This window comes from Amphiura filiformis, chromosome 19 (assembly GCF_039555335.1).
Source record: "Amphiura filiformis chromosome 19, Afil_fr2py, whole genome shotgun sequence".
Lineage (NCBI taxonomy): Eukaryota > Metazoa > Echinodermata > Ophiuroidea > Amphilepidida > Amphiuridae > Amphiura > Amphiura filiformis.
This window is the reverse complement of record NC_092646.1, coordinates 59,386,970-59,401,474: the sequence shown is the minus strand read 5'-3', so window position 1 is coordinate 59,401,474 and position 14,505 is coordinate 59,386,970. Positions and strand designations below refer to the sequence as shown.

General features: G+C 34.7%; 2 protein-coding genes across 2 annotated transcripts in view; one reads left to right on the top strand and one right to left on the bottom strand.

Moving 5' to 3' along the window:
* The window catches only part of LOC140141574 (xaa-Pro aminopeptidase 1-like), a 51,226-nt gene that overhangs the window by 27,574 nt on the left and 9,147 nt on the right, over positions 1 to 14,505 (top strand). The window contains exon 16 of the mRNA XM_072163485.1: positions 759 to 830. Within this exon, the coding sequence (XP_072019586.1) occupies positions 759 to 830 (72 nt within the window). The remainder of the gene's footprint in view (positions 1 to 758; positions 831 to 14,505) is intronic.
* Positions 928 to 14,248, bottom strand: LOC140141654 (cytochrome P450 2J4-like). Its single transcript, XM_072163564.1, has 7 exons — positions 13,882 to 14,248; positions 12,991 to 13,268; positions 11,865 to 12,053; positions 9,904 to 10,062; positions 2,181 to 2,364; positions 1,934 to 2,077; positions 928 to 1,414 (listed from the first exon to the last, which is right to left on the bottom strand). Exons 1-7 carry the CDS (start codon positions 14,246 to 14,248, stop codon positions 1,236 to 1,238), a joined length of 1,500 nt encoding a protein of 499 aa, XP_072019665.1. The 3' UTR covers positions 928 to 1,235.

Genomic DNA, 14,505 nt, shown 5'->3' with positions numbered 1-14,505 from the left:
CACATTATGCATTTATTATAAGCGACGGGGTACACGGGGGACGTACGTGTTTACGACCAAACGACCCAAGCTAATCGTAGATCCATCCTTTGCGCTCATTTAAGTGATAAATTTTTTACCGAATCGCCTTACCCGGAGGTAGGACCTGCCATCAAAGATGACCATAGAGGGGGGGGGGGGCTTCGTAGTCCATGTTACAAAATATGGCTCAGTAGTTCTACCATAAACATACAAATAACACGGTCAACTCCTTTAAAGCCATAACGTACGAAACGGTACGATACACAGATCCCAACTTACACCTAAATGGAATCAGCCAAGGTCGTTTTGTTACAAGTATTAGCGAAATTTCGACGTAAGGTCGTATTATTAAATCCCTAAATAACTCCATATAACTACTAAAATAGCCAGTGGGATTTCTTTCAGTACAGTACCTAATTTCGGCATAAACCCTTCCTGACATACAAGCGAAAGATGAAACCGCGTAACGCACACTAGCACATTAACATTAAATTACAATGAAACGTAAGATGAAGGAAGATAAGCCAAAGAAAAAACTCCGGACATACCTCCCTGTGCGGAGACTTGAACCCTAAACCTTTCGTAGAGTACCTCCCGTACGTTAGCCAGTTATTGCTAATAATTTTTCAGTACTTTGTGTAAAAATAAGACAATTATCATTTGACGGAAATTGTGTATAATGGCTTTAAAGGTTTTAAAAGGACTTTGTTTTAAAAGCATTTTCTTTCTTACTTTAGATCTTCCGAAGATACAAATGTAGCAATTCATAAGAATGGCACGTTTTTGTACGATTCCGGCAGCCAATACTTGTAAGTATAACGTGATGTAATGTAAAGGTAAAATGCATTAAGAACTGTACCGTCGGAATTTTTTGTTGGGTATTTTAACGCTATAACTAAATAACAAGTATTATTTTTCAGGTGACTAACTTTGGAATTAAAAGTGATCAAACCCATTACAGGTGCGCGTAGAAACAAATTCAAAGTATAGACCTCTGAAAAAGGCAACCGTTACTACTAGTTTCACAGCATACCCCCACTTACGATCATTGGGAATACCGATCATCAGACGGATAATTTGTCATGGTTTCAACTTAACAGAAATGCATATACATGTATATACATTTTGTGGTGTCAGAACCACGGCAAAGCCACTTCCCAGCAGGCTGTGCTGGGAAGTGGCTTTGAATTTGTTAACTTCATATGATATGTAATTTATCTGGTGACGGCACATATTCTGAACCGGTCCGGTGACAAAGTAAGGCCATGGTAACCCGCAAGGTTCGGTTTTGGGTCCTCTTGTGGAATTTTGAGCGTAAACCGTTGGAGTAAATTTGTCAGGAATAGAAACAGCTCCATCCGGGCAAGTTGTTCACCGATGCAAATTCGACGACCTGAAATGAAAATGTAGTAAAATAACTGCCTTTTTAAAAATCTCTACCAGGTACTTAGAGCAATAATGTGTGATTGCATATAAAGAATAGATTCTTTTTTAAATGTTAGTTTTCACTGATCATATTGTTCCCTTTAAATTTCAAGCGAAGCAAATGAGGTAAAACGAAGAAAATTGCTATTTCATTCCAGCAGCTACAATGCATGCATTAGCTTGCCAATCTTATCACATGTATTATTGTGCGGAGCATCACGCAGCTGGGACGTATATTATAAGACGTACGACGAATAGCAATATGCACACAATACGTCACTTATATTTAAAAGGCGCGTTTTATGTAAAAGGCGCCCAAAGAATGTGTGCCAAAATCACTTGCCCCCCTCCCCCCTTGGCTTGCCCAAAATTGCCCCCCCTTTCGGCTCGCCAAAAGGACTCATAATTATTGCACAGCCCCTTAACATTTTACTAATTTCTACCTAGATCAATTTCGATTTAAAACAATAAGTGTTTCTGTATTTACCTGCTCCAAACGGTATAAATGCGTCTGGTGCCTCAGTCTTCTTCCCATCTGCTGATAGGAACCGTTCTGGTATGAACTCGTCAGGATCACTCCAGTGTTCTGGACTGTGAAGCACTGCATATAGATTGGCCCAAACTTGCGTTCCTACAACGGAATGTATAATTCGTATATAGCATGACATAACGCAACACAATACCGTCGTTTATTTCCATTTTACATGTTTATGCAGAAAATCGAGTTTTTTTACCTTTTGCTATCTTATAACCCCGAATCTCTGTATCAACACTAGCAGCTCTCGGTGGAACAAAGCATGCAACTGGTCTAAAGCGTTGTATCTCCATCAGAGTAGCGTCAACGTAGGGCAAGTGTAAGCGATCTGGTAAGGTAGGAGGACGTTCTCTTCCAATGACGTCATCGATTTCTTGTTGCATCTGTAATAGTCCAGGAGCAAGATCCCACAGGGGGCCTAAATAAGGACTTGGTTCATCCCCCACTACATACAAGGTTTGACACCATAGGTAGTTAGTATGGACCCTCTAGATCACTGCTAGGTAGGTAGTGGACTCAAATTGTGGTATCACTTTTTTTACAGGTCATTTTATGTATGGACGTATAATCGCATAAATTCACCAAAAATAGGACAAAATTAAGGGGTAGGGGAAATATAAACTCCAAGAACTCAACTTTAACTCATAATAATGAAATTATTTTGGTATGAATATGTAGCTAATTGATTGTTCTAACTGCCTAGTATTATTTGAAAGCAAACCTAGGTTTCATTTGATCATGATTTGAAGTGGCCAGTCCATACACTAGTGAAAAATCAGATTTTTCACAACAATGCGTAGGGTGGGTGTTTTTGTGACATTGGCTTTAAATTTTACTATTGTGCCAATTTTTATTTTCAAAATTAATTAAGTTTCCATTTTTTAATTTTGTTTTTAATATCAAGCATATCTAGGCAAACTTTGATGTTCTGATTCAAATATTTATGTATGTGCATGTTTGCTTGCATGTTGGTTTGTGTTGTGTGGGTTTGGGGTAGGTGTGTGGGGGTATGTGGGGGTGGGTGCGGGGTGTGTATAGGGTTCAGGGTTGGGGTGTTTTACATGTCTTAATATGTCACTCGGCTGAACTATATAAGTTCTATTAACAAAATTTGTTTGGTAAGTTGCCATTCATGTAATATTTTGAATATTTATATGTGTGGGTGAGATCAACCGCTGTTTGTCAGGAAAATAGACTGAAAATGTAAAAAAATAGTTACTTTTCCACATGTAGCAGCGTGTGTAACAATATTAAGGGGTAGGGGAAATATAAACCATCATAACTCAACTTCAACTCATGATAATGAATTCATTTTGGAATTAATATGTAGCTAATTGATTGTTCAAACATGTTAGTATTATTTTAAAGCAAAGCAAACATTAATTGTCAGGTAGATAGCCATAAAATGTGAGAAAAGGATACTTTCCTATGTATAACCATGTCAAATATGGCATTATTAAGGGTAGGGGAAATAAAAACCACCATAACTCAACCTTTACTCATAATAATGAATTCATTATGGTATCAACATGTAGCTAATTGATTGCTCTAACTTTCCAGTATTATTTTTAACAGAAAAACCATAAGATAGATATAAAATATGATAAAAATTTAATTTTCCAATGTGTAACAGCGTAAAATTTGACAATATTAAAGGTTAGGGGACGTACAAACCAACGTAACTCGACACTTATTCATTATAATTCATTCATTTTGGCATCAATATATAGCTATTTGGTTGTTGTAATCTTTTAAAGCAAAATAACCATTAATTGTTAGCTGGAAAGATATAAAATGTTAAAAAATGTCAATTTTTCATGTGTAGTACCGTAAAATATGACAATATTAAGGTGTAGGGGACATTCAAATCACCAAAACTCAAGTTTTACTGTCAATATGTAGCTATTTGATAGTTCTAACTTTCTAGTATTATTTTAAAAGCAATTAAGCCATTAGTTGCCCGGTAGATAGACATAAAATGTATGAAAATGTTAATATTCAATGTCTAACAGCGTAAAATATGACAATATTAAGGGTAAGGGGACATACAAATCACCAAAACACAGGTTTCACTGACGAAAATGAATTCCATTTCGGTATCAATATGTAGCTATTTGATTGTTCTCATTTTCAGGCATTATTTTAAAAGCAATTAAACCATTAGTTGTCAGGTAGTTAAACATACAATATGAGAAAAATGTTGATATTCCAAATATGACAATATTAAGGGGTAGGGGACATACAAATCACCAAAACTCAAGTTTTACTGATGAAAGTGAATTCATTTTGGTATCAATATGTAGCTATTTGATAGTTCTAACTTTCTAGTATTATTTTAAAAGCAATTAAGCCATTAGTTGTCCGGTAGATAGACATAAAATGTATGAAAATATTAATATTCAATGTCTAACAGCGTAAAATATGACAATATTAAGGGCTAAGGGACATACATATCACCCAAGCTCAAGTTTTACTGATGAAAATGAATTCATTTTGGTATCAATATGTAGCTATTTGATTGTTCTCATTTTCAGGCATTATTTTAAAAGCAATTAAATCATTAGTTGTCAGGTAGTTAAACATACAATATGAGAAAAATGTTGATATTCCATGTCTAACAGCGTAAAATATGACAATATTAAGGGGTAGGGGCCATACAAATCACCAAGCAATTAAGCCATTAGTTGTCCGGTAGATAGACATAACATGTATGAAAATAATAATATTCAATGTCCAACAGCGTAAAATATGACAATATGAAGGGGTAAGGGGACATACAAATCACCCAAACTCAAGTTTTACTGATGAAAATGAATTCATTTTGGTATCAATATGTAGCTATTTGATAGTTCTAACTTTCTAGTATTATTTTAAAAGCAATTAAGCCATTAGTTGTCCGGTAGATAGACATAAAATGTATGAAAATGTTAATATTCAATGTCTAACAGCGTAAAATATGACAATATTAAGGGCTAAGGGACATACATATCACCCAAGCTCAAGTTTTACTGATGAAAATGAATTCATTTTGGTATCAATATGTAGCTATTTGATTGTTCTCATTTTCAGGCATTATTTTAAAAGCAATTAAATCATTAGTTGTCAGGTAGTTAAACATACAATATGAGAAAAATGTTGATATTCCATGTCTAACAGCGTAAAATATGACAATATTAAGAGGTAGGGGACATACAAATCACCAAAACTCAAGTTTTACTGATGAAAATGAATTCATTTTGGTATCAATATGTAGCTATTTGATAGTTCTAACCTTCTAGTATTATTTCAAAAGCAATTAAGCCATTAGTTGTCCGGTAGATAGACATAACATGTATGAAAATGTTAATATTCAATGTCCAACAGCGTAAAATATGACAATATGAAGGGGTAAGGGGACATACAAATCACCCAAACTCAAGTTTTACTGATGAAAATGAATTCATTTTGGTATCAATATGTAGCTATTTGATTGTTCTCATTTTCAGGCATTATTTTAAAAGCAATTAAATCATTAGTTGTCAGGTAGTTAAACATACAATATGAGAAAAATGTTGATATTCCATGTCTAACAGCGTAAAATATGACAATATTAAGGGGTAGGGGACATACAAATCACCAAAACTCAAGTTTTACTGATGAAAATGAATTCATTTTGGTATCAATATGTAGCTATTTGATAGTTCTAACCTAGTATTATTTCAAAAGCAATTAAGCCATTAGTTGTCCGGTAGATAGACATAAAATGTATGAAAATATTAATATTCAATGTCTAACAGCGTAAAATATGACAATATTAAGGGGTAAGGGACATACATATCACCCAAGCTCAAGTTTTACTGATGAAAATGAATTCATTTTGGTATCAATATGTAGCTATTTGATTGTTCTCATTTTCAGGCATTATTTTAAAAGCAATTAAATCATTAGTTGTCAGGTAGTTAAACATACAATATGAGAAAAATGTTGATATTCCATGTCTAACAGCGTAAAATATGACAATATTAAGGGGTAAGGGACATACATATCACCCAAGCTCAAGTTTTACTGATGAAAATGAATTCATTTTGGTATCAATATGTAGCTATTTGATAGTTCTAACCTTCTAGTATTATTTCAAAAGCAATTAAACCATTAGTTGTCAGGTAGTTAAACATACAATATGAGAAAAATGTTGATATTCCATGTCTAACAGCGTAAAATATGACAATATTAAGGGGTAGGGGACATACAAATCACCAAAACTCAAGTTTTACTGATGAAAATGAATTCATTTTGGTATCAATATGTAGCTATTTGATAGTTCTAACTTTCTAGTATTATTTTAAAAGCAATTAAGTCATTAGTTGTCTGGCAGATAGACATAAAATGTATGAAAATGTTAATATTCAATGTCTAACAGCGTAAAATATGACAATATTAAGGGGTAAGGGGACATACAAATCACTAAAACACAAGTTTCACTGACGAAAATGAATTCCATTTTGGTATCCATATGTAGCTATTTGATTGTTCCCATTTTCTGGCATTATTTTAAAAGCAGTTAAGTTTCCCACGAGGGGTTGAAGGTCATAATGGGGCCAATACTAAAAAATGATCCTATCATGCTGTATTGTTGTAATCTCAAATTGTTCCTCTCATCGCTAAGAATTTTAAAAAAGACAATTGTCATAGTTCTACGAAGCTTAGTTCGGGGGTTATAACGTCAAATATATCAAAAATATCATAAATAAAGGTCAAATTTTAGAAATGGTCCAATTGCACCAATTAACGTAAAAAACCTCAATCGTATACTACATTCAAATTTTGGTGCAACGATTTGTATTCCCGTGTTCCCCTTCTCAGTTAATGCAGCCAAAGTTGAGTTATGGTAATATTTCCCCTAACCTTAATATTACCATATTTGACACTGTTACACGTGGAAGTTTTTTCTCACATTTCCTTTGTATCTACATAACAACTAATGATACTAGAACGTTAGATGAATTCATTATCACGAGTAAAAGTTGAGTTATGGGAGTTGATATTCCCCCTACCCCTTGATATTGTCAGATTTAGGGACCGTTCACAAACACTTGTAAGGGGGGGCTGATGCAAAAGGGGGTCTGAAAATGTTGGCCCTCCTAAGGGGGTGCTGAAAAAAATGACCAAAAATTTTCCTGGAAAAATTGAGTTTATAATTATAATTTTCTATGGGGTTGACCCATAATTTTCATGTCAAAAAGGGGGCCCTAAAATTTTTGAGGTCTGTAAAGGGGGGGGGCGAAAAAGTTTTGCGATGATATTTTTTGCATCAGGCCCCTCCCCCTTACAAGTGTTTGGTGAACGGTCCCTTGTGACAGTTTCTGTGTATCTACCTGACAACTAATGATCGCTTTGTTTATAGAAAGTTAGAACAGCCAATCAGATACATTTTGATACCAAGATGAATTCATTTTCATGAGTAAAAGTTGAGTTATGGCAGTTATAAATTTCCTAACCCCTTAATATTGTCATTTTACGCTGTTAGACATAGAAAATTTACCTTTTCCTCACAGTTTCTGTATATCTGCCTGACAAATAATGGTCGCTTTGCTTTATAATAATACTAGAAAGTTAGAATAACCAATTAGATACATTTTGATACCAAGATGAATTCATTCTCATGAGTAAATGTTGAGTTATGGCAGTTTATATGTCCTCTACCCCTTAATATTGTCATATTTAAGCTGTTAAACATAGAATATTTACCTTTTCCTCACAGTTACTGTGTATCTACCTGACAACTAATGATCGCTTTGCCTTGAAATAATACTAGAAAGTTAGAACAATCACTTAAATACATTTTGATACCAAGATGAATTCATTTTCATGAGTAAAAGTTGAATTGTGGCAGTTTATATTTCCCCTACCCCTTAATATTGTCATATTTATTTATGCTGTTAGACATAGAATAGTTACCTTTTCCTCACAAATACTGTGTATCTACCTGACAAATAATGGTCGTTTTGCTTTAAAATAATACTAGAAAGTTAGAACAATCACTTAGATACATTTTGATACCAAGATGAATTCATTTTCATGCGTAAAAGTTGAGTTATGGCAGTTACAAATTTCCCCTACCCCTTAATATTGTCATTTTACGCTGTTAGACATAGAAAATTTACTTTTTCCTCACAGTTTCTGTATATCTGCCTGACAAATAATGGTCGCTTTGCTTTAAAATAATACTAGAAAGCTAGACCAATAACTTGGATATATTTTGATACCAAGATGAATTCAATTTCATGAGTAAAAGTTGAGTTATGACAGTTTACATTTCCCCTACCCCGTAATATTGTCATCTTCACGCTGTTAGACATAGAAAAGTTACTTTTTCCTCACAGTTTCTGTATATCTGTCTGACAACTAATGGTTGCTTTGCTTTAAAATGATACTAGAAAGTTAGAACAATCACTTAGATACATTTTGATACCAAGATGAATTCATTTTCATGAGTAAAAGTTGAGTTAGGACAGTTTATATTTCCCCTACCCCTTAATATTGTCATATTTACGCAGTTAAACATAGAAAACGTACCCTTTTCTCACAGTTTCTGTGTATCTACCTGACAACTAATGGTCGCTTTGCTTTAAAATAATACTAAAAAGTTAGAACAATCAATTAGATATACATATTGAATTGAATTGAATAGAATTAATACCAAGATGAAGTCAATATCATGAGTAAAATATTGAGTTCTGATGATTTATTTTCCCCTACCCCTTAATATTTTTCTATATGTTATGCTGATATACAAGGGAAATCAACATCAGTTTTTGTTGGGTTATTTGGGGGGTTTTTTAAACATTTTTTTGTCTTTTTCCCAGTGGTTACTCACGTCCTACACATAAATATTCAAAATATTACATCAATGGAAACTTAATGGATTTTGTAAATGGAAGTTGGTGCAGTGTAGTGACATATTCATGTACACACACACATTCATCCCCTCACCCCTATGTACACCCAGCACCCCACACACACCTCGTCCCACAGACACCCCAACGAACTCATACATATTATAATGATTGGAACTGTTACAATAATGTTTCCCTTGATATGCTTAACATTAAAAACAAAATAAAACATTAAAATTTAAATTAAAAAATTAAAAATGGAAACTGAATCAATTTTGAAAATATAAAGTGGTATAGTTGTGAGATTTGAGGCCAATGTCAAACTTTACACATATGGTTTTAAAAAATCAGATTACCACTCATTTATGGACTATATACTTCCAAATATGCTCAAATGAAACCTGTTTTTGTTTAAAAATAATACTAGAAAGTTAGGGAAATCATTTAGCTACATATTGATACCAAAATGAAATCAAAATTACGAGTAAAAGTTGAGTTCTTGGAGTTTATATCTCCCCTACCCCTTAATTTTGTCCTATTTTTTGTGATTTTATGCGATTATACGTCCATACATAAAATGACCTGTAAAAAAAAAGTGATACCACAATTTGAGTCCACTACCTACCTAGCAGTGATCTAGAGGGTCCATGCTTACTACCTATGGTGTCAAACCTTGTATGTAGTGGGGGATGAACGAAGTCATTTTTTTGAGGTTGCTGCTCCTGTACTATAACATATTAAATCGATATGTTGACAAATGTAAATTATTAAAAGAAAACAATCAGTAATTTTGATTAAATCAAGTCGTGAGAGAGAGACACATACAGGGTATCCCTAAACGAACTATATCGTCAGAAACATAATTGTTTGGGTACAACTTTTTTACTTTTTTTTTGCCCAACTCGTTTCCAGGAACATAACGTTTGAGCCCGAACTAGTCAAGAAACCAAGTAATGGTTTTATGTTAGCCATGATTCCACTGCATATAACATTGTTGCAATGATTTTATTAATACAGTCTGTATATGAAACACAAGATTCCTTCTACCTTTTCTTGCACATGTGGATATTGTGTGAGTAGCAGTATTCCCCATAAGATAGTGTTTGATGTGGTGTCAGTTCCAGCGGCAAAAAGGTCAAATAAACCCCTCCATATCAGAGCTTGTGGAAGCTTTTGTTCAGCAGTACCTCCTTCTTCATCGTTGTTCTATTGTATTATATTGTAAAGATTTGGAATTAGCATACCAGTATTTTACTTGCATTTAATTCATATTGTTTGATGGTTTTGGAGATAATGAAAGCAATGTTGAGATAATGTGAGTACATGGATGGTACAAATACAACAAGGTAGATTTGATTTGATTTGATTTGATTTGATTTGATTTGATTTGATTGAGTTGATTAATTGATAATCCAGGTAAGCCTCTATACAAAAGCAGAAAAAAGCAGAGCTACTATTATACATGCACTGATAATGAATAAAAGGGCCTAAGATGGAAGATCAGATTCAGATTCAGATTCAGATTAAATTTATTTCAATTCGTGGCCCGGAGGCCAAATTACATAAAATATTACATTATAATGACATAAAAAACATACAAAATTACATTGAAAAACATAATAAGATTATTAAAAGAAATTAATTGCACTTACTGAAGCATTTGAATACATCAAACACATATTAAATTTACATTGAATTATAAATCAAAATTCACAAAACTCAATTATATCCACATAGCCCTGCAAACACTCCAAATATAAACTCTCTCAAGTGCATACATAGACTCCCCTCCACACACACCTCTCACCACATTTCCGCACAACCCATCGTATTTCTACACACAACGCTCATATACTCTCACATCCAGATTATCAGCCCTCACACACAAATAAACACAGGCATTAAGAACTTCATTCAATGAACTTCATTCAATTCAATGAAAAACAAGATATTGCACATAGATTGGACCAGCCAAATTGTAAAAAAAAAAAATCAAATATGATATAACTAGGTAAAAAATGCTGCTACATAATCATGATTAAAACACACCGTCAATGAAAAACACTAATGGACAACCACAACCCCCCCCCCCCCCCACCTCACAGCAAAATTAAAGCAACTTAGTCAACACACATCAGAAAAACAAGATAAGATCAGAAGATCAAGACAAATTTAAACACTGATCACTGATGGTTAAGAAGCCTTGTGAGGTAAGGAATGGGACTGTACCAAATCTATTGGTCCTGTACCTTGGGACATGGTAAGTGCTAGATCTTCTAAGACACATACCATGGGAACTCTTGTTGAAAGGGAACAGGTGAGTATATTTCTCAGAGGTGCAAATTGACAGCAAAGGTGATTACGTCTTTCTTCAAGCGATTGGAGACCCGTGAGGGACAATGCATCTGTGTACGAGGTATGTTGAACCAAGAATGATGCGGCAGGCCCTTTTTTGGATTCTTTCAATCCGTTGAGTTTGCTGGATGGTGATACTGCCGTGCCATACAGGCGAAGCATACTCAACAGTGGGACGGACATATCCCACGTACACAGAAACAAGGTCCTCCACGGGTACTCCAAAACGCTTCAGTCTGCTCAGCATGTAAATTCTGCGACTGCTTTTAGAAATCATACTGTTGACTTGTAAGTCCCAGCATAGGTCTGACTGAACAGTAAGGCCTAGAATCTTGGTTTCATTCACCAACTCAAGCTTTTTTCCAGCAATAACAAGATCAGGTGGGTTGGGCGGCTGCCTTTTGAAGCAGATTTGCATAACCTTACATTCTGGACATCCAAATCTATCTGAGTAGGCTGGTTGGCAGGACGGACTTCCGCAAGGCTCACGTCGACGACATACTTGAAGCTGCAAGCTTTCGCATTTTCAGAAGCATCATTGATAAGAGCAATAAAAATAATGGAACCTTGAGGTACACCAACAATTAGATGAATAATTAAGACAGTAAATATACTTTTATACTAATATCAATATTTTTTGCGTTCACTCTTACCTGAAGATGAACATCAATGATATCCCGGATGTCATTTACATCAAATGTATCTTTATGCTGTTCTACCACTTCTTGAAGAAATGTTCTCATCTCGTCATTTTGCTTCCTCAGAGATTTGTAAAGTGGTGTAAACCATAGTCTAGGGAAAACTGCCACCAGGCTTGGACCAGCAAGTTTCTTCATGAATCCCTGTTTGAGTTTAAGGCATATCAATTTGTAAGCGCTTTTTTTTTAAAGTCATAGTTCATTGAATTTACAACCGTATGATAAAACAGGCGAAAATAGTAACTTTGTGCACAAGATTGGCAATTTAAAGAGGATTGACCATTGCTCATTCTAGTGACTCTAGTATATGGACAATATAAGTGTGCTTTTTCATTTAATGACATACATATTGTAAGAAACATTTGAGGTTTTGACTTTTATAACCTACACTTTGGTCAAAAAATGTGCTTGAATAGGTAGTTTTCAACAGATTTTCCACATTCGCGTTGCTATAACATTGAATTGTGTTATCTGTTGACCTAGTGACTAAAAGTGTTTTTAGGGGTTAAGTGTTAGCTTTCGTTTGATAAAAAAGAAAATCTGATTGGATGTCTTTAATAGATGCAATATCTAAACGCATTATGACGCCCCGTTGAATCCAATGTGACCTAAATAAGTTTCAAGCAATTGCTTAGACCAAGGTCCAAAGAGACAACACAGTTTCTTCAGTGAAGCTTTGTTCAAAGCAGTAAGGTTTTTTTTCATTTTTTTTTTCTTCTCTTCATTTTAATTTTCAGTTCTTTTGTCTCTTTTGTTCCTTATGGTTTTTTTTAAATGAAAGTCATTCACAACTCTCAAACCAGAAGTCTAGTACGTGGATTTTGAATAGGCCAGTTTGTCACTTTTAAAACTGGGTATTCGTCTAATCAAATGCTTGTAACTTTGCTTCTTGAGGTCACATTGGATTCAATGGGGTGTCATAATGTATAGGATCAGATAGCGCATAATTTAAAAAAAATATTTACCAAATATGGTTTCATTTCAAAATGACGATTTTTTCCTAGTGTACAGATATTTTTTTTGGCACAATATATTAAATAAATTATGATTTTGATCCTTTGATATGTTGAAGTAAATGTACCTTTATATAATCTAGAAGTCTTCTAAACTCTGGATCATCATAATCGTATCTGTTCCCAAAACTTATGCTGCATATTACATTAGCTACTGCGTTTTGAACAGTTGCTTGAGGATTAAAAGGTCGACCATTTTCTTGTTCAAAACTTCTCGCGAGACAACGTCCTTCCTCGTTGATCTGGTTTTCAAGGCTTCGCTTACCCATACCAAAGTTACGGAGAGCTCTAAGGGTCGTACGTCGGTGCGACTTCCAGCCGTTGCCATTTTCGAAAATTAGACTTCCTGTTAATTAAAAAGGAAATATTTGAAATGAAACTTATGTGGTTTTTACTATATTATTGCTAAGTCCCAATTCTCGCGTTTCATAATACGATGCGCTGCCAGCGGTTGCTTTTGCAAGTCCATCTTTTGACCTCCGGAGTCGACATCGCCGTTCTAAGCCATCATTTTTACGCAAGTGCGATAATAATAATGTTAAAAACAGCTCCACGAAGAATTCCGTCTGATCAATAGATAGAAATTGGATCTACTATAATTGTAAATTGTTGTTTTAATGTACATTCGTTTATGTTGACATTTAAACATGCAATAACATACTGTTACTGTGTTGTATTCGTATTACGCGGGCTATGGATGTCGACATTTTCCCATGATGCATTGCGTATTTTGGCCTTGCAAAAACAACGCTGGCGGCGCATTCTAAATGTAACTATTGTTAAAACAACAAAAGAAGGAGAAGGAGCAGAAGAAGGGGTGACGACGTACGACGAAGAAGAGGAAAAAGAATAAGATGAAAAAAAGAGAAGAAAGAGGAAAGAAGACGACAATAAAGATGACCAACTAGACGATCGGTTTATGAAGATGAGGAAATGCAAATAACAAATTCCTCTCTTACCTCTGTACCCATTTATATATTCACCAAATCGGCTATTAGATCTATCTGAAAATCGATCAGTTTTGTCCAAAAAAGCCTCTCGTATTATATGGAGATCTGTCAGTAACACCGCTTTCTTTCCTGCCAAATTAATGTTCATAATACCGCCATACTTAGCGGACATGTTTGCCGTCACTGCATGTATTTGTTTCCCGCCAAGTTTATGGATGTTGCCGACAAGAGGTAGGCATGGCGGTCCAGGCGGTAGCTTCACCTGTTTTTGGCGAGTTAATAATCGATATACAATCAGGAATGATACACTGAATATAAGGCATATCTGGAGCGATAGATAGTCAAACAATAATGCAGATACATTTAACGCAGCCATGTTATTGGTTTGGTTTTACTTGATCCTTTTACAGGTCTCTGCAAAATGTATATATTCCCAAGAGCGACTTAGAACCTGGCACAGGTCAGCAATAGGATTCGCTGAACCAGAACAAATTTGTTCTATTATATTTGTTATATAGGCCTACTACGCGGTTTCAACCTTACACACAGAATTGGAAATAGCGAACTATTGACCTACCTGACCGGAAAGAAAGTCCTGGAGAGAAAGTATGCAGGTCCCTTTTTGCCCTTTAT